Source organism: Mesoplodon bidens (genome assembly GCF_964165515.1).
Source record: "Mesoplodon bidens genome assembly, chromosome: 2".
NCBI classification, from domain to species: domain Eukaryota; kingdom Metazoa; phylum Chordata; class Mammalia; order Artiodactyla; family Ziphiidae; genus Mesoplodon; species Mesoplodon bidens.
This window is the reverse complement of record NC_138177.1, coordinates 155,205,730-155,232,452: the sequence shown is the minus strand read 5'-3', so window position 1 is coordinate 155,232,452 and position 26,723 is coordinate 155,205,730. Positions and strand designations below refer to the sequence as shown.

General features: G+C 49.0%; 1 protein-coding gene across 7 annotated transcripts in view; it reads left to right on the top strand.

The window, feature by feature from the left end:
• Positions 1-26,723, top strand: part of MACF1 (microtubule actin crosslinking factor 1) — a gene marked incomplete at its 5' end in the record, with an annotated part of 344,512 nt that overhangs the window by 1,354 nt on the left and 316,435 nt on the right. The window contains one exon of one of the 7 annotated variants that reach the window (XM_081226353.1): positions 13,037-13,344. The exons of the other annotated variants lie outside the window; for them this stretch is intronic. Within the exon in view, the coding sequence (XP_081082479.1) occupies positions 13,251-13,344 (94 nt within the window). Of the gene's footprint in view, positions 1-13,036; positions 13,345-26,723 lie in introns of those variants that run through there. 7 annotated transcript variants of the gene reach the window in all.

Below are 26,723 nucleotides of genomic sequence, written 5' to 3'. Positions count from 1 at the left end.
CCACATGACTGACAGAGTATTTTGTTCAAAAATGCAGAACTGATCCTGTTACTCAGCTGCTTACACACCCTCTTTGGCTTTTCATCCCTGTGGAATAAAGGCTATGGCATAAACACCCATCAAAATCAGCCCTACGTCCAGGCACCCTGCCACATTGAGCTGTACCTCGGGTCCCACAGGCGTGCCTCCTGCAGGATCAGGCCTCCATGCCTGAACTTTCTCCTCTGCGAGGTGCCAGGAGCGCCTCCTGTTGTAAGGACCGCCTCCCCTCTCCCTGTTACCCCCAGAGGTATCCAGAGCTCCCTCCTCCGCTCTCATTTCATACTTTTCTCTCCTCTGTTCCCTGGTACAGCATAGCAGGCATCCCACGGGGTGCCTGTCACTCCCTTAGGACTGTAAGCAATTCCAGACCATGTCTTATGTTTTTACCCCCAGCTCCTTTCACAGGGCCTTGTGCATGTTGGAGATCAACCAGTATTGAATGAATGAATGCAAGGAGTGCTTAGAGGACAATATGTGACCAATTGTGATCCAGGAACAGGCAGTGGGCTGTAGTGGAAAGCTAGGCGGGGAGAGGGCTGTGTGGGCTCAAGTAATCAGGAAAGGATTTGAGAGGGGGTGAGCTTCAAGGGAGGAGACTGGAAGACAGGCTGGAGAGCTTGAACCCCTTCTGTGGGCAATAGGAAGCCCTTGAGGAAAGACTCTTTAGTCCTTCTCGAGACCTTTGGGCCTATGGCATCAGCCAGTCAATAGGGTTTCAGAGCTGTCCCTACGATGCAGGAAGGGCTTTATTTGTCTGCAGCCTTGAAGGGTCCCCACTGAGGGGCCTCTGGACACACAAACCCCTCATTCTCCTGAAGGCAGTAGAGTGGAGGCCTCCTTCTCCCTTCCTCACACCCTCCAGCCCCATCCTCCATCACACATGAACACAGTGGGCCTTCCGTATCCATAGATGTGGAACCCGCAGATACGGAGGATCAACTGTATTACATCAATTTGTATATAAGGGACTTGAGCATCCTTGGATTTTGGTATCTGCTGGGGTTCTGGAACCAATCCCCCCGCACATACCGAGGCATGACTGTACTTATAGATCCCTTTGTGACGAATTCCCCTTCCAGTCTTCTCTGAAGAACCACAAGGGATGATTTGCCTGCTGTTTAACATTCTGAGTCTAGAACAGAAATGGAGTGGACCCAAGGGGGCTTAATCCTTCAGAACGCTGCTGGGTCCACTGAGCAAAGGCATGGGGGGTTGCTGTGCCATTTCTGGCATCCGTGGCTGATCTTCTTTACGTCCTGACACTGCCACATAACTCTCTTGAGAAGGGGGCTGGGCCAGTGAGGCTGAAAACAGGGAGACTGCCATGGTTAAAAATAACTTGTGCGCTGCAGTTGGGCGTGTTTCGTTAGCAGGAGAGAAGAGAGGCAGCAGAGAAGAGGCGGGACCGCTACTTCAGGGCCTGGCTGAGATCTTCCTGTGATTTAGAACATCATGGGGGTTCTACCAGAGTAATTAAAAAGGCAGCCTTCCTTCTTCGGGGATTGCTTCCTGTGAGGTGCAGGAAGGGCACGTCTGGGAGACCCTATGTGCGCTGAAGCTCTCTGAAGTTAGAACTTACATTCTGGGAGGAAATGAAGTCAGTCTCATCCTGGAAGCCAGCTGTGGCCTGTGCAGTTTTCTCCTCCCCATGGGCCTGGGTTCTGAAGCCAAGCAGGGGCGTCTGAATCAGTCTCACCAAATACACAGACCGCCCCCTTCCCTGGCCCCATTCGGTGTCCTGCGCTGGTCTCAGGGCCTCCCCTATGCTGGAGAGGCCGGATGGGGGACCCCTGCTGATCACACGTGTCAGATGGAGAGGCATGTCAGGGCCGGGAAAACTGCCGATCTCAGTCTACAAAGTCAGAACAGGTTCTAGGGGCCCCATGCATGATGTAACCCTATTCTTCCCATCCTCATCCTTTCCCTCCATTTTTTCTTTCTCTCGTCCTTGCTAGCCCTATTCTCAACTCCTTAAGCCCGGCCACATGGAAGTGGAATAATAGTCATTAACGAGAAAACCTTGTTTCTGTTGATCACAGAGATTTCACAGTGACAGTGCGTTAGGTGGGACACGTGTTAGGATCTGAGGCCCAAAGGGTTTAAGGGACTTGCCTATAGTCATACAGGACCGGTAGACCCAGATCTTCTAACTCCGGGTACATTGCTATTTCCATTCCCTTAGGCAATACCCGGCAACCAGGCCAGCCGGAAACTTCTGCAGGGGACAATCTAAATAGCTGCCTTGGTCTCCAGACTCACCAGAGAGTCATGCTGGTCACTTCTGGGAGAGGCCTCGGGAACCTGACCTATAGAGAAAAGCCGAGACAAAGATCTAGTAAACTGACTCTTCGAAGCCCTTTAGCTCTCTGTTATTGAATAGCAATAGAAATATCCTTATTCATTGGTGGGGTGGCGGGGTGATAGGAAGCGGGGAGCTGAGGAGGGTACTTGAGCAAGGAACACAACCCCATAGCGTGGAACAGGGGAGAGGAGAGAAGGCTGTATCCCTTGGGGCTTATGAGAAGTGGGGGGAAAAAACAAGAGTGCAGGACCATGTCACATGGTTGTACACTGCATGACTCTAGGGGGCACCATTCATACTTTTGTCATTGTAGGTTTGTGTTGTGGCAAATCTCCTGCAGATGGCAGTAAAGTATCTGGAGGAAGGGACCCTGTTTGGGCCGGGCTGGGTGCAGGAAGGATTCTTTATCTACCTATCAATCAGGTGTTCAACCATCTTAACATCACATATTCAGGACCCTCCCCGTTTTTGGCATTGATACTTAAGGATGACTGAAGATGTGATCCCTTCTTCATGGAACTCAGTCTAGTTAAGAGGACAGAAGGGACCAAATAATTACATTCCTGTACATATTGTGAAAGAAGGGAGCACAGGGACTCAGCGCTAAGGACTGGCCTCCCGGTGAACCAGTAGAAATCTATAGGATTTGTTTTTGGGAACCTCTCAGCAGGTGCTGGTGAAGTCATCATCCCCAACATTTGCTTCAACGTGGTCTCCCCCAGGAAGCCTTCCCTGATCTCTCCAGTCAGACAGCAATCGTATCTCTACCCAGCCCTTGTTTCAGCTGGCCTTATATTAAAGTTCATTGTTGCCACGTATGTTTCCCCCTCCAGATCTCGCTGGTGAGAGCTCGCTGTAGTCAGGAGGCCCATCTCATCCTTCATGGTGTTGCCCCAGGATCTCACTCTGAAAGCGTGGGCTCTAGAAGCTAGAGGCTCAGGGAGGGCTGTGAAATGCAGCTCGGATGCTGGTGTTTGCTCCTGCTTTCAGAGCCTAAGCTCAGCTGCTGGAGTCACTCAAGGGCTCACTCCTGGGGAGATAGCCTTAAGAGCTTGTGCCTGGTCAGAGGAAGAAGCCTAATCCTCTGTGCCCACGTGTCTCTCCTCCAGGATGGAAGCTCTCAGAAGGCGCCTCTCTGCTTGTTCATTCATTCATTCATTCAGTTTAAAAAGTGGGTTTAGCCCCAGCTATGTGCCAGGCACTGTGAAGACAAGTGGATCTGGAGTCAGAAAACTTGGGCAGGTGACTTCACTTCTTAGGGCTTCGGTTTCCTTATCTGTATAGGGGAGATAATGACATCTGCTTCAAATGGTCATTGGATGAAAGTCAGAACATACTAGACAAACATGGGTTAACATGTCTATTACTGCACTTAGTGTGTCATTCTTTGTATCTTCCCTGGGCAACTAGAAGGGGCAGTGGGGACTCCAGGAAGCCAGTAGTCTCCTAGGTGAGCAAGGAAGTGGCCCCAGGCCTCTTAGTCCTGTCCCTTTCTTTTGTTCAGGGCTTTGTCAGAGAGCAGATGGACGTGTGTGTGTGTGTGTGTGTGTGTGTGTGTTTCTGGCCAAGCCATTATGGGAAAAAGGGGATGCAGGGGTGGAAAATGGAGCCCTAAAAGCAATTCTGTTGGGAATCCCTACTCCTGAGCCCAAGGCTCCTCCTCCTTTCCAGCTTCTCTACTTCTTCCTGGCAATATCCTCAGAGTCCCTGACCTTGTCTTGGAGCTCCGTTTCAGTAGCAGGAGAGATGAACAGGAGAGAATCCCTGAAAGTGGGGCAGAATGGATTGCAGCTACACACCACCGGCTCAGCTCCAGCTCTTTGAAAGTAAATCTGGGTCACATTAGCTGCAGGGATGGAAAATGACCACGTGGGCAGAATTCTGTGCAGGCAGCAGAAAAGACAGCCAAGCTGTCCTTTTTCCGAGGTTGAGGGTCCCTGTGGGACCGCAGCTAGTCAGGGAAGGCGGTTGTCACATTGCAAGGTGCCGTCTTTTTTTTTTTTTTTTTTTTTTTGCGGTACGCGGGCCTCTCACTGTTGTGGCCCCTCCTGTTGCGGAGCACAGGCTCCCGACGCGCAGGCTCAGCGGCCATGGCTCACGGGCCCAGCCGCTCCGCGGCATGTGGGATCTTCCCAGACCGGGGCACGAACCCGTGTCCGCCGCATAGGCAGGCGGACTCTCAACCACTGCGCCACCAGGGAAGCCCAAGGTGCTGTCTTTATGCCACTCGATTCCCATCATGCTTTTCTAGTGACTTCCCCGGTGACACAAAGACAGGTTTGGAATGTCAGTCTGACTCACGCCTTTCTGTTCTGGAGCAGCCTAGGACTGAGGTTAGGAATGCGGAGGAAGGATGGGTTAATTTGGGGGCTGTGGAAAGCTGTCATTTCTCAGCCCCGTGGGGTTAGAGACTTGATGCTTCCAGAGGCGCTGACAGTGCAGCAAGATCTGGGGCTGCACTTGTCTTTTATTCCAGCAGTCCTCCTGGGGAAAGGTCTGTGAACACACCTGGGCGTGAGTGTTAAGAACCCATCATTGCCAAAGTGCTATCCTGAGCCTGGCCAGTTGCTGTGGCTAGGACCTGCTGTGATTTGGCCCCTGGTCTGCCTGTTGCCACCTGTCGGGTAGAAGCCAGCCAGCTTCCTGGCTCTGCCTTGGCTCTCCTGCAGAAGCAGAACTGGTGCCCCTGGCTCAAATCTCCGCCCCGACTTAGGATGCTGCTGCAGAGAAGGTCTGGAAGCCCCTGTAACTTGAAGAGTGATTATGGGCTGAAGTTTCTGTTCTCAGCTGTGTCCCACCCCTACCCCAGAAGGTACCAGGCTTTTGCCTTGTGGTCAAGGGGAGGATTCTGCCTGGAGCATCAGTGGGTGTGTCTCTAGGCATCCTCTTCCCTTCTCATTCCCTCTTAAATCTTCCATTCATTCACTCCAGGGAATGGCTTTGGGAGTCAGCTGGAGTCCCAGTTCCATCACTTTATCAGTTGGGTGACCCTGAGAAGTTACTAACCTCACTGAGCCTCACTTTCTCACGGGTAAAATGGGGGAGCAAGAGTGCCACCGCCAGGTCTTGCAGAGTGGGTTAAATGAGATAGTGGGAGTGAGGGGCCTGCCCCATGCCTGCTATGTGGTCAGACTTGATACGTGTTGGCTATTCTCATTAATATCATTCATTCACTCATACACTTGTTCACTAATTCATGACTGCATTGATTCATTTCTTTGCTCATTCATTGATCATGCACATGTTCATTTAACACATATTCCTAGGACTGCTTTGTGCTAGGCTCAGACTGGGCTTCAGAACGCAGCTCCCACCTGTAAAGGCAGCCAGGATGTGACATGAGCTGCGCACATTGTCAGCCCAGAGTTGTGAGGACGTTCTGAGAGGGAGGTGCTTCCTCCTACTTCTGCCCTGCCTCCTAGCTTAGAGCAATGATGGCATTTGATCTGGGACTTGGAAAAGAAATAGGAATTTGCCAGGACGGTCTGAAAAGAGAGGGCATGTCCCTGTTGCTTGTTTCTATTCTTGCTCTCCTTTCTTTGGCCTCAATAGAAAGGAAGGAAGGGAAATGAAGAGAGAACAGCTGGTGGGAGTTAGGAGTTAAAGAATCCAGAGGTTAGTCTGGGGGATTGAACTCTGGACTCAGTCCAGAAGCTCCTGAGAGCTGATGCCAGCTGGGATCCCCTAGTAAATGGTAGTTGGAAAAGCTCCTGTGTATTGAGTTTGAGATGTGTGCCAGGCATTTTCCATATATTGTTTAAAACTCATGGAACCTTGGGAAGTAGGTGCTATTCTCCCTGTTTACAGAGAGGAGAGTTAAGGAACTTGTTTGAGCTCATACAGTTGGCCAGTAGTGGAGCTGGGATGCAGCATTGCTGAATGTGCACAGCGTCCCCTGAAACACAACACGGGCATGTGCCCTTTGGAATTGTTCATTGCTGGGGTTCAGGTTGGCCTAACTCCAAGTTCCCAGCTTTCTTCAGAACACTTTAAACGTGTACTAAAGTAGTGAGAATACAGTGAACCCCTATCAGTCATCCAGATTCAAGAGTTATCAATTCGTGGCTAGTCTTATTTCATACACACACCCCAATTCTGCCTCCCCAGTTACATAGGTGGAAGTTCCAGAAATCGCATACTTTCACCTCCCGCACTTTTAAACTCTGATATTATATTGCCTTTCCCCCAGTAGGAAATATATCAGTTTATCTGCTCAGTAGTTCTATCTGAAGTCTGCTCAAGTTCCACTGAACCATTTCGCAGAAATGTCAGGAGGAATCCTGCCTCCTGGCCCAGGGGTATTTCAGTGTCGCTTGTCTGATCCTCCATTCCTTCTAGCTTGAGATTCATGCCCTCCTCCCAGAAACACAGAGCCAGGCTGGAGCATACCTGGTTCTGTGAGTGAACTTGGTTTCTGAGGAATGTGTCCGTCTCTTTTGCCTAAAACACTTCAAATCCACAGACCCTGGGTTTGAATCAGCGCCCTGCCAATGTACTTGAGGAAAGTACCCCTAACATAGATTTTGAGGATTCTGTCTTGAGAGACTGAAGTTGAGACGCAGTAGGAGTGAAGTCTTTTAAATCATAGAGGGAAGGAATTTTGTTCTTGTGGGTGGGGCCTATGCCCCAGGCCTGCCCAGTTGCTGGTGAACTGTTCCTGAGGGAGTACTGGTTGGGGAGATGTTGTGTCAACTGGAGGGAGCTTCGTTGGTCAGGAGCCACAGCTCCTAATCTGGGGAAGCTCCCAATTCCCCAAAGGGTACAGACTGCCCATGGCCCTGTTTGGTAGGAACTCGGGGGGGCCCACACAGGATGAGGCCCTCCCCTGCCCCAGAGAGAGGTTGGGTGCGGTTGAGCAAATAGGGCTCAGGTTGGCCTGATTCCTTAAAAAGGGAAAATGGAACAGTTATATTCACAGAGACTGGGAGATAGGCGAGGGGCCCGTACCTTTTCCAGCTACTATTGATATGTTCCAAATGCTGGGCTTTGTGCTTAGGATCTTACATGCTATGTTTGACCTAATCCTCAAAATAACTTTAGGAGGCCGACGTGCTGTAGTAGAGGAAACAGAAACCCAGAGAGTTGGGTAACTTGCTCAAGGTCTCCCAGCCAGTGAGGGGACCAAGCTGGGAATGGCACTAGCTCTGCTTAGGGCAACCCACTGCCTTCCCCATTACAAGGAACAGTGGTTTAATGACAGCTAACATCTGTGTACCACTTCAGGGTTCACAGAGTGCCTTAATACCCATTATCTCCACTGAGCCTCGGGAAGCCCAGGGCGGGCAAGGCGTTCCACGCCCCTTTGGGACAGCTGCCTATCAGGGGTCCAGCTTCTGCTTATTTCCCCCACTAAAGGGGGAAGATTCTTTGGCATTGGCTCTGACAAGCCAGGGGAGAAGGCCCAGGGAGAGGCTGAGGTGGAGAGACTTGGCCAGTTGCTATGGTAACCCAGATGGCTGAGTAACCATTCTGAAGGTTGCTATGGTGACGGGGTGATGGGCTGCCCGTTGGCTGGGATCTTGTCTTCCTGGGTGGCTGGCACCATCCCGGCCTCTTAAATTAGCAATTTTTCACTTTGTGAACAGAAGAGGGCAGCGCAATAGTAGGCAAAACCTTCCTACCCCAGAGCAGATTTGGGAACTTGAGGCAAAGTTTAGCAAGGGTTTCCAGGGTCTGGGCCGAAAAGGAGCTTTGGCTGGGATTGGCTAAAGCTGGTGTCTAAAAGGATGGTGGGGCTGGACCTGGAGATGGGTCTTCTGAGCCTAGAACTAGATTTTCTCCCAAGAGCTGGCCAAAGGATAGGGCTTGGGGCAGCCCCTTCAGTGTCTGGCTGTCTGGCTCCAGCTACTATTAGGGCACAGGAGACAGCTAACCCCTTCAAAGAGGAACAGAGAAAACACACACACACACACACACACACACACACACACACACACACACACACACACACACACACACACACACACACACACACACACACACACACACACACACACACACACACACACACACACACACACACACACACACACACACACACACACACACACACACACACACACACACACACACACACACACACACACACACACACACACACACACACCCTACTAGCAAAGAATTTATAAAGCATCAATTAACACGTGTAAAATAATGCCACATGAGCCAAGCTGAAGAAGTGCTAGGAGTAAACCTTCCAGAGATTGGAAGAGGAGCAGTAACAGGAGAAATGATTTTGCACTTCCCTCTTTCCTCCCTGCACATGAAATGCCGTCAGCTCTTGGCCACTGAGTGGACACTATGTTGGACTCTCAACTGCCTTGAATCGCAGATCTAGCTCACACCCCCATCTCCATATGTCTTCAGCGAGGCATCCACGCCTTCGGCACATATTTACTGAACACCCACTAGGTGCAAAGCATTGTGTTAGGCCCTATGATGAAGAAGGTGAAATAGATGCCTGCGCCTCAAAGAACTTATGAACCAGGAGGTTAAGGAGGCAGCGATGCAGACATGCACAGTGTGTGTGGTTGCCCGAGGAATAGGGGAAAGAAAATGCAGTTGGGATTTTGAGGAGAAGAGCCTCTACTACCTGGATTGACTAAAAATAACTTCAAGTCGTTTCAGGTGAGCTTTCAAGATGGGTAGGGGTTCAGTAGGTGGAGTTGAGGGTGGAGGACATTCCAGGCAAAGGCTCCGAGTTTGATTACAGGGGAAGAAGCTGAATGTGAGGGTATAAGGGGAGATCAGACTGTAAAGGAAGGTAGATGTCAAAATACGGAGGACTTTGAATGCCAGGCAGAGATAAGGGAAGCTGTGAGAGAAGCATAGTCTCTTCTTAAATACACTAGCCTTCTAGCTAGTCAGAAGCTACAGGCAGCTGGGTATTTTAGGATCATCTGGTTCACTCGTTCATGCATTTAATCAAAAGTTAAAACAAATATTTAATGAATGCCTTCTATGTGCCAGGTCATTTGCTAAATGCTAAGGACCCTGTGGTGAACAAGACACACAACAGCCCCAGCCCTCAGGGAGCTAATGATTTAGTAAGGATGAAAGACACTGAACCTATAACAAACCAAATAACTGGCTATTACCAAAGGGGAGTAGAGAGGCAGGAGGGCCTACTAATCTGGGGGATGAAGGCAGGCTTCCCTGCGGGATTTTCAGCAGAGGCCTGAGTAGGAGTGAGCCAAGCCCAAAGAGGAGAGCAGTGAAGGGTTCTGGCCTGGGAGAAAAGCAGGTGGGAAGGCCCTGAGGCGAGAGAGCCCCTTAGAGGAGCTGAAAGAAGTTGAGCTTCAGGGAGAGGCACCTGGTGAGGCTTAAGTGGGGGAGGACACTCAGAGAAAAAGAGCTTTATTTACTTGCACTACCCCTTCCCCCCACTAGATGCCCTTCTGAGTACACCCTGCCTCCTTCAGCTTACCCCACTGCAGCCTCTTTAGAAATGCAACAGCATTCTCACCATTGGAGCAAAGGAAAATCATAGACCAAAAGGAGAAAGCCTCAGAGCTGTCCCAGTTGTGTGGTCTGGCTATAAATTTAGACTGTGGCTTGGAAAACCCCAAAAACCTCCCCTTCCTATGCTTCCTTCTTCCCATCCCCCCAGCAGCCGCTTTGTTCCTCTATCCTTGTAAAATTTTCTCTGTATAAAACAGGAACATCAGCCAAACATGTGGACTTCCCCCTTTCCATTCATTAGAAGAATGCATTACTTCGAAATCTCTTAGGAGCATTTAAATGCAAATCTTGTCAAGAAAGCTACTTGAGTCTGAGAAGCCCTTCTAGCCACAACCCAAACCAGAACTTTCTTCCTTGATTATCATGCTTCTTAATGGTAATCTCAATCCCTTGCCCTCTCCCCCAAATTGCCCCCAGGCCTTCAACAAAGCCTGGTTCCCAGAACAGACTCTTAATCCCTTCCTGCCCTGGTCTTTCCTCACCTTTGGCAAACCTCAGTCACAATTCTTGAGGAACCTGCTAAGTGGTGTATGTAGCGGCCCCAGGAGGGGATGGAGGGACTTTCCTATTTACTGTGATGAAAATGAGGAGGCAGATGTCTGTTTGGGGGCAAGGGTGGAGGTGTGTGTCTGTGTGTTTGTGTCTGGGCCTTCCTAGCCCCACTGGTATAAAATACTATAGGAAATGCAGATGACTCAGCACTGATACAGTCAAGATCCTCAGAGTTAGCATTTGATCCTCAGAGTGAGCATTTCTGTATTCTCTGCTGTTTACGAAAAATGTGCTTATGCCATCAATCACCGACTCCTTCATTCTGCATCTTCTACTAAAAGCTTCGTATTTATTTTAAAAAGAATAAACCTCAAGCTTCTTCTCTTCCTTTTCTTTTCTTTTTTTTTTCCCCCCGGTATGCGGGCCTCTCACTGTTGTGGACTCTTCCGTTGCGGAGCACAGGCTCCAGACGCGCAGGCTCAGCGGCCATGGCTCACGGGCCCAGATGCTCCGCGGCATGTGGGATCTTCCTGGACCGGGGCACGAACCCGTGTCCCCTGCATCAGCAGGTGGACTCCCAAGCACTGCGCCACCAGGGAAGCCCCCTCTTCCTTTTCTTAAACTGAGCTCATTAGCCACCGATACCAAACTGCAAACTACCTTTTTTTTGAGCACACAGGACTAAACTGGAAGGAAATGAGCATTTGCCCAAGGATCCTCCCTGTCCGTCCTCTTTCAGGCCTTTCCCTGTATGGTCTCTACGCCTAGAACTTGGGCAGGCCAGCAAAACTTGATGGAAAAAGATATGATTAATGACTTGCTCACCCGGTTTCTGATCGTGGTATGATGTGGAAACAACCATCGTGCACCTATTAGTGAAAAACATCAACTCGTCTTTTTTTTTTTGGCTGCGTTGGGCCTTCGTTGCTGTGCGCAGGCTGTTCTCTAGTTGCGGTGAGCAGGGGCTACTCTTTGTTGCGGTGCGCGGGCTTCTCATTGCGGTGACTTCTGCGGAGCACGGGCTCTAGGCACGCGGGCTTCAGTAGTTGTGGCACGTGGGCTCAGTAGTTGTGGCTTGCGGGCTCTAGAGCGCATGCTCAGTAGTTGTGGCGCACGGGCTTAGTTGCTCCCTGGCATGTGGGATCTTCCCGGACCAGGGCTCGAACCCGTGTCCCTTGCATTGGCAGGCGGATTCTTAACCACCGCACCACCAGGGAAGCCCTATCATCTCTTCTTGTTATTAATGTGCTTGCTGAGCATTGACCAAATACTTGGCACTACTCATAGCGTACAGAGATGCAGGCCTTGCCCTGGGGGTGAGAAGCTTCTCTTAAAAATCTCAGAATGGGCACTGAAATGGAAGCCTGAGTCCCAGTTTTGTCTGCTCAGTGTCACATGAATTCTCCTTTTGCTTGCTAGCGTGCTGTTACTATGAGATCAGCCAGCCTAGCTTTTAACCCACAACTACTTTTCCACCTGCTCCCCCCATCCCCCAAATCAACAGGCTTGTTGAGGCTGGGGAGGATAATGGCTGGATGGGGGTAGATGTGGGCAAAAAATCACCTGCATTTACCTGAGTTCCTCGTTCACTGCTCTTGGCCCCAATGCAGTCCGTGAATATTGGATCTGAAGGATACACACTGAATGCAGGATCAGAGGATACTGGGAACTCCCTCCTCAAAATTTTTCCCAATACATCCCTACCCATATTTATCAGCGTCCTTTCTTCATTCTTTCCTTTTCCCTGATGACAGAGAATAATTGGCTTCCCTTTTTCTTCCCTGAGCAGCTATGCTCCAGAATTCTTCTCTTTGTTCCATAGCAGTCTTGATTCAGTCTCAGGTTCCCACGTTTCTCCCTTTTGATCTAAGCCTTTCTGTGCCTGAGGCTGTCACAGTATAATAATCCTGTTGCATCTTTTCCCCATAGATGTGTGTCCTCCTGTCTCTCCTCTTATTCACCCCACGGTGCAGTCAGAATCCTGTTTTCATTCCCTCAGTTATCATTTCTCAGGCTCTGGCTCCTCGTTCTCGGCCTGGTTTACTTCATGGTGCTGGGTAGGCTCTCTCATTTCGAGTTCAGTTTCTTCCGTTTCTGGAAAGCCCTTTGTTCCTGGGATTCTTTGTGGTCTGAGTGTTCCCTTGGCCTCACCCGGCAGCCCGTCTGGATCTTGCCCCGGCCTCATTCGGACTGCGTCTGGCCCTGCGATCTATCTAGGTCTTTGGCTCGCTCCCTTCCGTTCAGTGTCTCTGGGTTCTTCTCCAGCCGCCGCACAGGCCCAGCTCGGTTTCTCTCCAGCCAGCGGGCTCCCTCCTTTGTCCCAGTTCCGGGTGTGGGTCCGCCCCGAGCGGGGCAGCCCTCCTGCCCCGCGGAGTGGGCTCCGGCCTCTCGCGGCCCCTGCGGCCGGCCAGGCCTTTCATCCCGACGCGCCAGGGGCCTCCCACCCAGCGGGGCTCCGGCGGAACGCCCCCGCGGGGGGCGGCCTCCCGGCCCCCAACCCCGGCCCCCTCCCCTGCCCGGCCGCGCGGAGGTCCACAGCCCCCGGTGTGTGTGTGGTGGCGGGGGGCACCTGGGTGGGCCGCCCCGGGGCCGAGGACGCGCCGGGCCGCGGAGGCGGCGGGAAGAGGGGCGGGGAGCGGGCCGGGCCTGGCGCTCCTGACGGGAGGAGCCGCTGCCGCCGCCGCCGCCGGCGGGGTGGGCTGAGGGAGGAGCGGAGCCGAGGGGTGGGGAGGCGGAAACGCCAGCGGGACCGGCGGCGGAGCGCGAGCGGGCTGAGGAGCGGAGAGCGAGCGGCAGGCCGGCAGGGCAGGCGCGGAGCGGAGAGCCGAGAGCCAGGGCGCCACCGCCGCCGTCCCCGGGCCGCACAAAGGGCCGAGGCTGGGGCCGTCGCCTCAGCGCGCGGACCTGCAAGCGGCGCCCGCCGGGGCCCCGGGAGAGCGCGGCGCGGGCGGCCATGGCCGGCTACGTGCCGGGTCAGCAGCCGGCCAACCGCAGCCAGGAGAAGGAGTTCGTGCAGGCGTACGAGGATGTGCTGGAGCGCTACAAAGGTGCGGCGGCGGGCGGGCGGCCCGGGGACTGGCCGGAGCCGGGGCCCGCGGCAGGTGGGGCGGCGGGCGGGGTGGCGCCCACCGGCGCTGGGGCCGGGCCGGAGCCGCCGGGGGCCGGGACCGGCTCGTTTCCAGAGTTGAGATGAGCCTCCCCTCTCCCACCTGGGACGGCGCCTTCACAGCACTAGTTACATTCTGTGCCCTGTTATCTGGCCCCCGCTGGAAGGAGGCGAGGCCGGGCGCTGTTTCGGAGACCTAACGCGGCGGGGAGTGCGGGGAGGGGGAGGAGAGGAGGAGGAGGAGCTGGGGCGGGAGAAGCCACCCGTTCCTGGAGAGGCTCGGACCTCCGCGTGCCCGCCGAGGGTCCCTCGTCCCCTTTTGTCTCCCTCGGTCTCCGCTCAGTCGCGTGGCAGCCGAGGTTGTGAACCACCTTGGTGACTTGGGGGTCGGGGGGGCAGCGGTCGAGCGTCGGCCGGGGTCGGTGAATGTGCAGTTTTGGTGGCGAGGCCTCCTCCCACCCCCAGTCCCCTGGGCTTCCAGCCTGATCGAGGCAGGGGTCTGTGCTCCCCCCCGCCAAAGATTTGTCTTGGAGCTCGGATTTCCGCCCCTGGAAGCCCGTTTGCTAAGCATTTCTGCAAGTTAATGCCTTATCCAAAGCCCGGGTATCTGCAGAGAAAGTTTTGACAGGCCCAGAGTCTCGGTGGACGGCATTTCCCTAACTGCTGTAGGTGCCCCTTAGTGGAAGCCAGGGATGCGTGGCCTTAGGAGGCCCCTGCTTTGATCTTTAACATCCAGTTCTGGGATTTTGCTTTGTGTGGCAGTTGTGCTTTCCACAGACATGGAGATTTTCCCAGAAACTACATAGGCAGCACTTTCTCCTATTTTATTCAGCTGGAGCCCTTGTGACTGGGCCTTTAGTTTCTTTTCATCTGAAGGAGAGGAAACTTCAGCCCTTCTGACCGAGTCCAGCATACTTGCTTACGGCAGCTACTCAGTGAAGGGAAACTAATAAAGAAGCTGTGAAACGCTTTTTTTTTTTTTTTTCCTCGTGCCATTAGAGTTCTGCTTGGGAATGCAGCAGAGAGAGAGAGAGGGAGGGAGGGAGGGACAGAGAGAGAGAGGTAAAATGCTGAAATGGACCTGCTTGGGAGTTCTACTTGTTCCCTTCTGCATTAGCTCCTGTAAGCTGTCCAGGTTTTCCTGCCTGCAGCAAGTTTTCTGTCACCCCCCTGTGGTCTTTCTTTTAAGAAATGTGGTTCATTTCAGAGCACAAAGAGGTTAGATTGTGCTGCTGAACTTCATTGAACAAAAATACTGCTAAGTGGATGGTTTCATTCAGTTTCCTTTGCAGGCTTTTGAGCAACTCTGCATTCTTCAGAGGGAGGACCCTCTGAGCCTGTCTCGGCTGTTACAGCTTTAAAAACCAGCAGAATTAAAACAAAAATAGGTGAAGAAATCCCAGTACTTCAGTGAATCATATTGCTGGTGGCCTCCAGCTGAAAGGAAGTTGAATCGCTGCCGTATGAAACTAGGAAAGCAGGGGGAAGTAGAGCGTATTCCAGGAGAGGCTCCTGTGTCCAGTCCTGTTAGCTGTCTCTCTCAGTTTGGCCTTCCTCTGAAGGACTTTGATCAGGTGTATAGGAATTCGGTCCTTCCCAGACACAGATCTCTCTCTTGAGGGGAAGAATGAGTCAAAAATGGTTGGCCAGAGTAAATTAACTTGAGCTGCGTGCGACTGTTGTGCAGTCCGCTTTATGATAGGTGTAGAAGAATTTCTCTTCCCCCCACTGCACCATTCTCACTGGGAAGTCAGGGTGGATTAGCACCCTGGCCTTTGTTACTTTGCTGTGTGGAATTCCTGCATTTTCCAGACTTAGAAATCCCCTTACTCCCTTATTGGAGAACTGTTTGCCTAAGCTGGAATCAATAGAGTGAGCAGGGGAGGTAGTTTGTGAGGTTAAAGCCAGGAATTAGATTTGGAGAGACTTGGGGAAAGAGATATTGATGATGATGGGGTCCTAGACACTCACTGTTTGGCCACTAAATTACTTGGATCTCTCCTTCTGCTGCTGTTAATTTGCAGTCACCTCATTCTACAAGTGTAATAGGATTTTCGTATTCTGAAGGAGAGCTAAAGTTTTCAGCTGCATAAACTGCCCTGGAAGGGGCAAAGATGAGAAGGGAAGTGATGCATTTGCATTGTGAAGGGAGTAGAACAGTGTGTATTGCAGCTGTATTAAGGATGGTTGTCAAGCACTGGTTTTCCAGAATTGTGCTTGGCAACCATTTCCCTGTATGTTGGTCATGAGCATGGTTTTGGCAGGATTAAGATGATTTAGCATGGACGTAAACACTCTGTTTCATTTCCTAAATATCCCAAAGCCTCTTTCAGAGCCTGACTGGCCAGCAAACAGGAGGTATTAGGTAATAACTCTGGATCCTAACATTTCAGAGTGGGCAGCACCCCGACAGAGTCAGGGTAGGTTCTTCATTCTTCCAGTCCTCCAACGAACAATTATTATATATCTGTTAGAGATAACACAGCGTTAGCCACTGGAGATGCCAGAATTATGAATGAGATCTGGATCCTGCCCTTGGTTATTCAGTCTAGCACGGGAAAGATATATGCAAAACATGATAAATGCTAGAACAGAGGTGTGGATACAGTACTATAGAAGCAAGAGGAGGGATGACTATCCTACTTGGGGTCCACTGGGAGATTTGACAAAAGTGGTGACACTTGAGGGAGCCTTTAGGGATGAATGGGATTTAGACTGATGGAGGGCGGTAGGGAGGGGAGAAGGCAGAGGGAATAAATAACACGTGCAAAGGCATGAAGGGAGGAACGGTTTGAGGAACAGGAGTAGTTGGATGCGACTGAAGGGCTAGAGTTTTGTGGGAGCAGATGATACTGTAAAGAACTCAGAGCCCAGCTTGTAAAGATTCTTCTGTGGCTTTATTCCGTAGGCACTGGGGGAGTCAGTCATTGAAAGTTAAAAAAAAAAAAGCAGCCATTTGTATGCCAATTTTATTACTTCATAATAGAGGACATACCTATTCAGTGATTGGAAATATTTACATTGCTATCTGGAGCACCCTTTTCCTTATACCAAAGTGCTTATGAAGCTTGTAATCAGATGGTTGCTTGGTAAACATGAAAACAAAAGAGGAATGTTTCATCCAGATGATGATATGGGCCCATCTCACAAAGTTCTCTTCTCTGTAGACTGAGGTCCCTGTGAACACCAACGGAAACTAAGAAAGAACAGTAGTCGAAGAGGTAGGAGGACCTGGATCTGATTCTTTTCTTGGTGTAGAGTCAAACTCTATTCTAGGCCACATATGGACAGAGTTTTAGGTTTTAGGGAGGAGGTTTAAAAACAAACACAATCTGGATTCGAGGTGGTTGGTTAAGCAGCAAGGGTAATATGTAAGTTGGTTCAGGAGGAATTATACTTTCTGTTTTCACAAAGCCCTAAAGACTGAAAAGCCTTTACATGCCAGGCTGGACTAGGAATAAAAGAGAACATTCACATTTCAACGTTGGTAACATGGACTATCTGGTACTTAAAAACTTCAGAGTTCTCACTAGGTGCCATGGGTTATACGAAGCTAATTAGGACTGATTTTTATTTATCATATCATAGAAAAGAACTTAAAAAACTTACCGCACAGAGAGTTAGGAGTGAAGGGTCTACCTACTATTTAATATGTAGAACCAGCAAGGCAGCATGATATAGTAGAAAGAGACAAGGCTTTGAATTTCTTCAGTCCTAATTTTGCCTCTTACCTTCTGCTGTGTGACCTTGGAAAAGTTGCTTAACCTCTGATCTTTGTGTTTCTCATCTGTTAAAATGGGGATGATAATACTAACTCCTTGGGATTCATGAGAATATAAATGAGCTCTTGGCACATATTAGGCCATTAATGTTTAGAAAAACCATCATATATATAGTACCTTGTATTTTACAGAGCAGCTTCATATTCATTATCTTATTTGATCTCCATAATATCCTGTAAGGAAAGTGTTATATATACACCTGGGCAAATTTAGGCAGAGACTTAAATTATTGTCCAAGAGCCAGAGGATCCAGGCTTCTAGATGAAGGTTTCCTATTATAATTTCCTATTATAATTTCCTATTATAGAAGGAATTTAAAAAATCAGAGCAGTGACTTGGTTGATTGTGACAATGCTTTAGTTGTTAGTATCATTGTATATAAGTATCATTATTGTTATCAGTTTTTAGCCTCTGAACTACAGTCACACACCTTATGTGGCTTACCGGATCTCTGAACTGTGAAGGATTTCTTTTATTATGGGAGAGGTTTCATGGTATATAAATCACTTTGAAATTTTTATACAAAAGCAGCGTAGTGCAAAGTGATAAAGTTTTGTTAACACAGTGGTTGGAAAATACAGGCTTAGGATTTGGTATTGTTTAAGCGATACTCTGAAGCAACCTCTTGGTTAAATGTACACTCAGTTTTTAAGTTCCTTTTTAGAACACAGCCCATGAACTGGAGTGGATAGCTTCTAGACAGAACAATAGACTAATTGCTACTTTTGGACATGAACACTGTTAATTCAGAAAGTGAGTCAAGTCCGTCTGCTGGGAAATCACAAGCTTTGGCCACGTTCATGCTGTTGAAATCATAAAATGTGTGCATGTGCTAACAGTGCTTATGAGAGCTACTGCTTGCTTGCTTGCTTGCTTGGCAGGTGACATCATGCACGCCAGGGAAATGCATCAGCTGAGGCCTTATTATCCTGGTACTTTTCAGTGCCAATTTCAGGTTTTAGAGATCACAGTAGAGAGAATACTTCAGAGTGCACATCTGGGAACAGGATCAAAGTCACAAGTGAACAATTATGGGTTGCACAATGAGTTGGTAGTGTTTTCTCAATGATCTTGAAAACACTCAGGCCCTCCTTTTACTAAGTAAGGTTCGCCCTTTCAGCTTCTGGTAATTATATGTTGAGCCACGTTGCAGCTGGGTTGTGTGGTGTGCTAAAGCTCCTGCTTCTGCTCTTCATGGTTTTGATTGGAGTTTAAGCCTCTGTTCTCTTGCTTCTGTCAGGAGCATTTACTAATTTCCTGGCCAGTAGGAGCCCTTTCAGGCCCATTGGCTTGGTTTGCAGTATCTAAGAATGTTTATTCAAACTTCTTTTGCTACTTCTAATAAAATATTATTTTTCCTTCCAGAACTCCTCAGTTCCTGGAATAAATTACACTGAATTTCTGATTCTTTGTCTCCAGCTTTTGGGGCCTTCCATAATTTGACTTGTCCTGCATACCTAACTATATCCACTGTGATTGGTTCTCTGCTTCATTTGGGCAGGTCTCAGTAATCCTTCCCCCTGGGTCCTCATACCTGCCTCTGTATCTTTCTGTTCTCTCTTCCTGGAATGCCCTCTCCCTTTCTCTCTGATTCTTCAAGTCTTATCTCTTTCTTCTTTTTTTTTTTTTTTTTTTTTTTGCGGTACGCGGGCCTCTCACTGTTGTGGCCTCTCCCGTTGCGGAGCACAGGCTCCGGACGCGCAGGCTCAGCGGCCATGGCTCACGGGCCCAGCCGCTCCGCGGCATGTGGGATCTTCCCGGACCGGGGCACGAACCCGTGTCCCCTGCATCGGCAGGCGGACTCGCAACCACTGCGCCACCAGGGAAGCCCTCTTTCTTCTTAATTAAAGCTAAGCACGAGCCCTGTGTCCTCCATGCAGCTTTCTTCCATTCCTCTATCAGACATTCATCTCTCCCTTCCCTGATCTCTTAGAATGTCTACCTCATAATTAGTCCTTTAACTATATACTGTTTTGTGTTATTCTTGCATTGCCTGATGTCTGTTAGAATTGTTTCCCTAATGAGGTTTTATACTCTTACATTGTAGGGACTTTTTATACTTCTTTTGCATGTGGTCGATTGGCAGGGAATTTCTCTCAAGAGAAAGGGCAGTCATAGCACTTTCAAGTCATATTTTAAAACAATTTTATTTTCATATTGTAAAAGTAGTATGTGTTTAATGTAGAAAATGGTAAAAAATACAGGACAGTGTATAGAACTTTAGATAATATGCCTTCCGTGTGTGTGTGTGGGGGGGGAGTGTGGAGAGGCAGGCCAATTAACAGATAGATGTGCTTTAGCTGGAGAGAATGCAGCTCTCAAGGATAGGCCCTTTTTAGCCAGCCTGGGATCTGATACCCTTAGCTTGCTTTTGGCTCCATAAATTTGTGTTACATTGTGAGTCTGCTTTCACTGGGCCCAAACACTTATTTTTCTTTCTCTGTTCAAAACTGCTTTCTTCTGCATGACCATGTGTCAGTCATCAGGGATGTATGCCTGTTATCAGGAATGATTTGGGTTGTTGCCTAGGACAAGTTAATTAATTGGTCAGTCAGCATCTTTCTTTTGGGCAAGGGCTTTGCCAGCTGTACTGCTGGCTTCCCTCTTACCATAGCAAATTTCTCTCATCATTTTTCCTCAGAAATGTAAACACAGTTCCTTTGTGTTGATGAAAAGAACAAGCTTGCTTGAAGTGTCTTTTGGAGTTCAGATGGTTTCAACCCGCAGGAGCATGTTGGATTGAGATATATAGGAAGGGATTTTTTTTTTTTTGGCTGTGTTTTTCAGTTGGTCACTAACAGTGAATAAGCTCACTGCGCACACTGTATTCTGCCAGTAGCTATAAGCAGATACTGTGTTGGGGAGTGTGTTAGTGGGGAGGTGGGAGGCACTTAGGAGCATTGAAAAAATATTAAGATTAGGGGTGGAAGGAAAGAAGGTCCTGTGAATGTTCATATGGGGAGCCTGAGTTTTATGCAATGGACAGGATTAACGTAGTGGCTGTGTAAATGATGGATGAGAGCGGAGACTGACTCTCTAGGAGGTCACTGTTGTAATTGAGTCAGGAGGTTAGATTAAGGGATATTTAAAGAGAGAGGGGCATATTTGAGAGACATTTTGGGCAGGTACAGGGACTTAAGTTCAGATACTATACTAACATTGCTAACTCTTTTCTAGAAGATTTTGCCTTAAAAAAAAGAATGAACTACTCCTCATGCGAGGGCTATTCCAAAACAAACTCTTATTTCTTGTATAAAAATCTTCTTTTAAACATTTTACTCCATTCTGAACTTGTTAGATAGGGCTTTGCCTTTGAACCTATGACTTGAGGTTGTGATTCTGGGTCTTTACTTCTCATTTAAACTAACAATGCTGAGTACCTCAGAATACCTATTCTACCCATTCTCTGGACAGCCTTCATTGTATGCTTCCAGGAATACCTGCTGAGAATTGCATAAGAAATCCTCTTAAATCCCTTCTGAAATCTTCCATTATATCTTGAAGTGCTAATCCCCCAGGGTGTCAGGGGGCTTGTTTGGAGGATCCATTCATTCATTTAATTAGTAATCATTTATTGAATGTGTCTGCTCTGAACCAGGCAATAGGCAAGGTGCTGAAGGAACAAAGATATTGTCCTTGCATCTCTATGACCTTACAGTTTAACAGGGAAAACATATTGGTAAACTGACAATTACTGTCCATTGTAGGGAGTGCTATCGAACGAATGAGTCTGGTGCCATGGTAGTGAAGAGGAATACCCATGACAGCCAGGGTGGGAAAGGGCCAGGGAAGGCATCCAAGAGGAAATGACTGAGCTGTCACCTAAAGAATTCAGAACTCTGGGCAAAAAGTTCAGGTAAGGGGCATTCTGGGCAGCATGAACAGAAGTAGGGCTGAGAGAGCCTTAGGAGAGGAAATATGGAATCTTAGTAAGGTTGGAGTGCAGGATGTGAGGGAAGGAGAAGTGAGATGAGGTAGGAGAAGTAGGCAGAGCTAGAATGTTGACTGGCTGTGTATATCATACTGCAGAGTTTAGACTTCATCCTACAGGCTTTTGGGAGCCATTGAAGGATCTTAGGCAAGGAAGACTAGGGTTGGGTTTACATTTTAGAAATATCCCTGCTCTGGCAGAGTCGTGAAGGAGGCTTGGAGAGGGGCAAGTCTAGTGACAGACTAGTTAGGAGGCTGTTACCGTAATTTAGGAGTGATTAGAGTGTAAACTAAGGTTGTGGACCTAGTAATGTAAAGTGGACAAATCGAGAAACGTTAAGGGGTAAAATCCATATATTTATTTATTTATTTTTTTTGGCTGCGTTGGGTCTTTGTTGCTGCGCGCGGGCTTTCTCTAGTTGCTGCGAGCGGGGGCTACCCTTCCTCTAGTTGGTGCGAGCGGGGGCTACTCTTCGTTGCGGTGCGCAGGCTTCTCACTGAGGCGGCTTCTCTTGTTGCAGAACACGGGCTCTACGCGCGTGGGCTTCAGTAGTTGTGGGTCGCGGGCTCTAGAGCACAGGCTCAGTAACTGTGGCGCACGGGCTTAGTTGCTCCGCGGCATGTGGGATCTTCCCAGACAAGGGCTCGAACCCGTGTCCGCTGCATTGGCAGGGGGATTCTTAACCACTGTGCCACCAGGGAAGCCCCCATGTATTTTTTTTTTTTTTTTTTTTTTTTTTTGCTGTACGCGGGCCTCTCACTGTTGTGGCCTCTCCCGTTGCAGAGCACAGGCTCCGGACGCGCAGGCTCAGCGGCCATGGCTCACGGGCCCAGCCGCTGCGCGACATGTGGGATCTTCCCGGACCGGGGCACGAACCCGCGTCCCCTGCATTGGCAGGCGGACTCTCAACCACTGCGCCACCAGGGAAGCCCGCCCCCATGTATTTTGATGCCTATAATTGAATGTGGCATATGAGGGGAGAGGGAAGAACCTAGGATGACTTGCAGGTTTCTGTGTGGGTGGGTGGTGTCATTAACTAAAATTGGGAGTATAAGGAGAGGAAGGTTATTTGCAGTGACGTGGTGGCAGTGCTGGTGCAGGGGATGGTACTGAGTTCAGCTTTGGTTGCGTTGAGGTTGAGGTTTCTGTGGGATGCTGGCAGAGGTGCCCTGCAGTAGGTGGTTGTATACAATGTGGAGCTCAGGAGAGCTATAGATGGGGCAGCTGTCGGCTTCTGGAATCAGAGCCACAGGAGTGGACGGACCAGGAGATTGCTGAGCAAGTGTGTGTACAGTGAGAAGAGGTTTAAGACAGAAAAACTCTGGGGAACTCCAAAGAGAGGGTGGTTTGGGGAACAGAGGAAGGGGATCTTGTGAAGGAAACTGTCCACCAAAAGGGAGTGGCCAGAGATGTAGGAGGAAGAGGAGAGAAGTGAGTTCTAGAAGCAAGGTGTACCATACATTGTCAGATTATATAGAGGTCAAGCGAGGTAAGGGCTGCAGGCTCTGATAGAAAGGTCACCTATCCTGGAGCATTTTCAGTGGCAATGTGGGAAGTGCAGTCCAGTGGGCTGGGGAGTGAATGAGAACTGTGTTTTGAAACCTAGACTGATGGAACAGAGAGGAGGAAGGCATGACTATGTAGAGGGGGATGCAGGGTAGAGGGCGTTTTGTTTGTTAATTGTAACGCAGAAGAGACTTCAAGCGTGTTTAAGTGCTGTTTGGGAAGAGTCCGCAGAGGAAAGAATAAAATTCAAGGGAGGGAGACAATAATCGATGAGAGCATGGGATCTGGAGTCAAAAGAGGAATGTGTCTGGTGAGAAAGATAAGAGGGAGGAAGGCAAGAATGCAGGTGGTCAAGTTGGTTGATTAGAGGCGAGGAAATTTCCCCTGATGGCTCCTGTTCTCTCTAAAAGTAGGGGGTGAAGTTATCTGCTGAGAGTACGGGCTGTGTGTGCGCGCGAGTGCAAGGGTGCATTCGTTCGTACTTTCCCTCTAGCCCCCGAAGCACTCAACAACCTGAGTGTAGATACTGAGAAAGCAGACAGGTGGATTGATCCAGGACCCAAGTTTTCCAGTGTAGATTTGATGGAAGAATAAGGGGTCCTTACAGAATAAGGGGTCTTTCTAAAAAAAAAACAGTAACATCTGCTTTGTTATAGATTGTATTCTCTGGCTGACTTGTAGTTTGTGCCCCCAGCAAAATCATAAGCTCTTTCAGGGCAGGAACCATATATGTAACTTTTGTATTCTTTTACATCGTTTACTAAAGTGCATGTCAGAAATTGATTTTTCTCTATTTGTTGACTTAATCTGACTTCTGTGGTCAGGGGCATCTTGACTCTTGACATAGAGAGAGGCTTTTGTCACCTGTGGTCTTTAATCCTCATCTCACTGTCTGATGTGGAGAGTGGCTTAGCATTGGCGTACACCTCAGGGGCTAGCTTCACTTACTCTCCCCAGGACAGTTGAGTTTAGGAATGTTTGTGCTTTCCATGAAGACTGCAGGATTAGTATTCCCTATTCTATTTGGACCGGACTTGTGAAGATCAGGTTCTTTGCAAGACTAGACAGAGTGGCTGTTGTGGAGGATGCAGCCTCCTTTTTGTTTATTTTGGCAGGCGGACAGCGAATGGGATGGATTTGTTCGCATGACTCAGAACCTTCCCTGCCTTAACCTTAGCAGGTTCAATATAATCACTACTTTTCAAATCATGATAGTGTCCTTCAGAGTTTATCTGACCTTTATATCTACAAAGCGTATTAGTTACCCTTTCCTTTGTCCTCTACTTGCTTGGGTTCTTCACCTTTAGTCTACTGTAGAGGATATTTCCTAGTGTGTTAGGTTACCTTCAGAATTGACTTAGGTCTTATTCCTGTGACCCACTCTACCTGCTTTAGCTGTTAACTGGTATGTTCTCCACATTGTGACTTGTTTTCTGCTCTTTGTTTTGTAAATTTGGACTCTGTGTTGGGTAAACTTGATGTGAGTCACCCCTGGGAGTGGAAGGTGTGTCTCCACTAATACTTGATCTCATTTCTGTCCCTAGTTTGGCTGATCCGGTACAATTTCTCTCTAAGTCCTGCGAGAGTTGTGTGTGTATGCTTGTTTGTCCCTTGCCTCTGGTTTCACAAGGTGCAGCGGACGGTCTACTCCAGGGCAGGCTGCTTTGCATGTATGGACGCCCTCTACTATCCTTGTCATCACCATCAGCAAAAATGCCTCTGTTAAGAGCCTCTTTGAATGTAGTACAGTATCTAACACTGAATAAGCAGAGCTCATAAACCCTCTGTCTGCCCCTGGGAGTTAAAGTATACAATAGACGATACAAATGACAAGAGACAATAAAGAATGTATAAGCAGTTGAACAAATAATAGATGGCTGCTCCTCATGCAGCTATCATCTTCCCGGTAGAAGGTTTCCTAAAAAGTGACCCCGTGCAGAGGGAAAGGGGTTCGACAGAGTCAAGCTTATCTTCTGTTCCAGCCAGAGTGACAGGGAGCTCCCATCCATGACCCTTTGGTGCCAGGCAGTTCCTCTCAATGTCCTTTCTAGTCATGCAGGACCTTACTGCCCTGTACCCTCTCCATACAGCTGGGTCAGGATCCTAATGGGGCCCTCACTCTCTGTGACCTGTGGCTGGAGTGGTAGGCAGGAGAACACCCGGAAGACCTGGGTCCTCTGTACAATTGTAACGTGAGGAAATTCATCCCAGACCTACTGCAAACGCTGGTGTGCACACAAACACCAGAAATGAGCCATGGGGTTAGTGTTGGGTTGGAAAGAAGCTGGTCTGGCCTGGTCTGGGGCATCTCTGGGGGTAAGAATGTAGGACCCATCCCAGCCTCTGTTGGTTAGTTTCCCAAACAGAGAACAGGAACCAGACTAGTTCAGGTGGTGTGCTTTGAGATCCTCACCTCTCCCAGAAGACTGATTCATTGTTTTTATCGTTATTATTTTTAATTAGTATAATAACACTATTCATGTAGTACTGCCTTTATTAAGAAGAATGGGCGGCTGTGAAGGGCTGGAATTTCCCTCCACCTTCCCTGTGGAAGACAGAGCTAGAGGGAGCGTTAGATTCCCATCGCTCAGGCCTCCTCAGCCTTTGGGCGGCTCCAGGGAAGGGGTGAGGCGGTGGAGGCCCTAGCATGAATATGCCATTGAGAAGGGATGAGAGACAGGAGCTGACCTAGCTGTGGCACAGTTGGTATGTTAATAAGAGACGATCAGTGTGGGGGACACTACTAAGGGGGCTAACAGAGGCAGCGGATAATCTTTGTGGCTGTCATTAGCTGCTTCCCTTTGCCTTTGTCTAAAAGCAGAGACAAAACCCCTGCATCCTTTCCTCCTCTACGTCCTTCTGTTGATTACATCTCATTTTCTGACTTGTAAAGATGTATAATACCTTCAACAAATAGGCTTGTGATGATATGGAAAGTTGAGTAAATAAAAGCTCCAGAGATTAGAAAGCGGAGTGGGGATGGATTTTTTTTTTTGGCTGCATTGGGTCTTCGTTGCTGCATGCAGGCTTTCTCTAGTAGCAGCGAGCCGGGGCTCCTCTTCATTGTGGTTGCAGGCTTCTCACTGCGGTGGCTTCTCTTTGTTGCAGAGCACGGGCTCTAGGCGCGCGAGCTTCAGTAGTTGTGGCTTGCGGGCTCTAGAGTGTAGGTTCAGTAGTTTTGGCATACGGGATTAGTTGCTCCGCGGGATGTGGGATCTTCCTGGACCAGGGATCGAACCTGTGTCCCCTGCATTGGCAGGCGGATTCTTAACCACTGTGCCACCAGGGAAGTCCCGGGAATTTGATTATTGTGTTTAAGTATAACAAGTATTTTTCTTGCAATTCATCACAAACCAAAATTGCCTTGTAGCATTTCTTGTTTTTTTTTTTTTTGTTACTTAACTTTTTGTGTATATTTGTCTGAACTTTCCAACCTAATTGTGATCTTGTTCAGGGTGTAGATTGTGTCAAATGAGATGCATATGATGCACTTCACAATCGGAACCACTTTGCAAATGGTGGTGGTGGTCATATTTCTTTGTTTTTCCGGCAGCTTCCAGCACTCGTCTCAATGGCTTTTTCCATACGATTGTCCCACAGACATCTCAGAGTTGATACGTCCCAAATGGGCATCATTGTCCTCCTCCCTACTCCCAGACCTGCTTCTCTTCCTGGGTCCCCCAGCTCAGTGAATGCCTTCCTCACCCATCCAGTTGTCCAAGCCAGGAACCTGGGCTTCGTGCAAGCCTCCTCCCTCTCCTGCATCCTGCCGGGGGGGGGGGGCCAGTCTTTCAGCAATTCCCGTGGATTCCATCTCCTACAACTCTCTCTACCTGTCATCTCCTCCAGCCCCACTGCTAATAGATGAGTTCAGGGCCTTATCTCTTACTGGGACTGCTGTGATTGCTCTGAAGTGCTCCAACATCACTCTTTCTTCCAAACTCCTACCTGAAAAAAACTTCCAAAAGTGCAAAACTAATTACATTTGGTAGTATGTTAATAAGAGAAGATAGTGTGGGGGCAGTTTTAAGGGAGCTAATAAGGCAGGAAATATTTGTTGCTGTTATTAGCTGTTTCCCTTTGTTTACATATTTGTCTGAG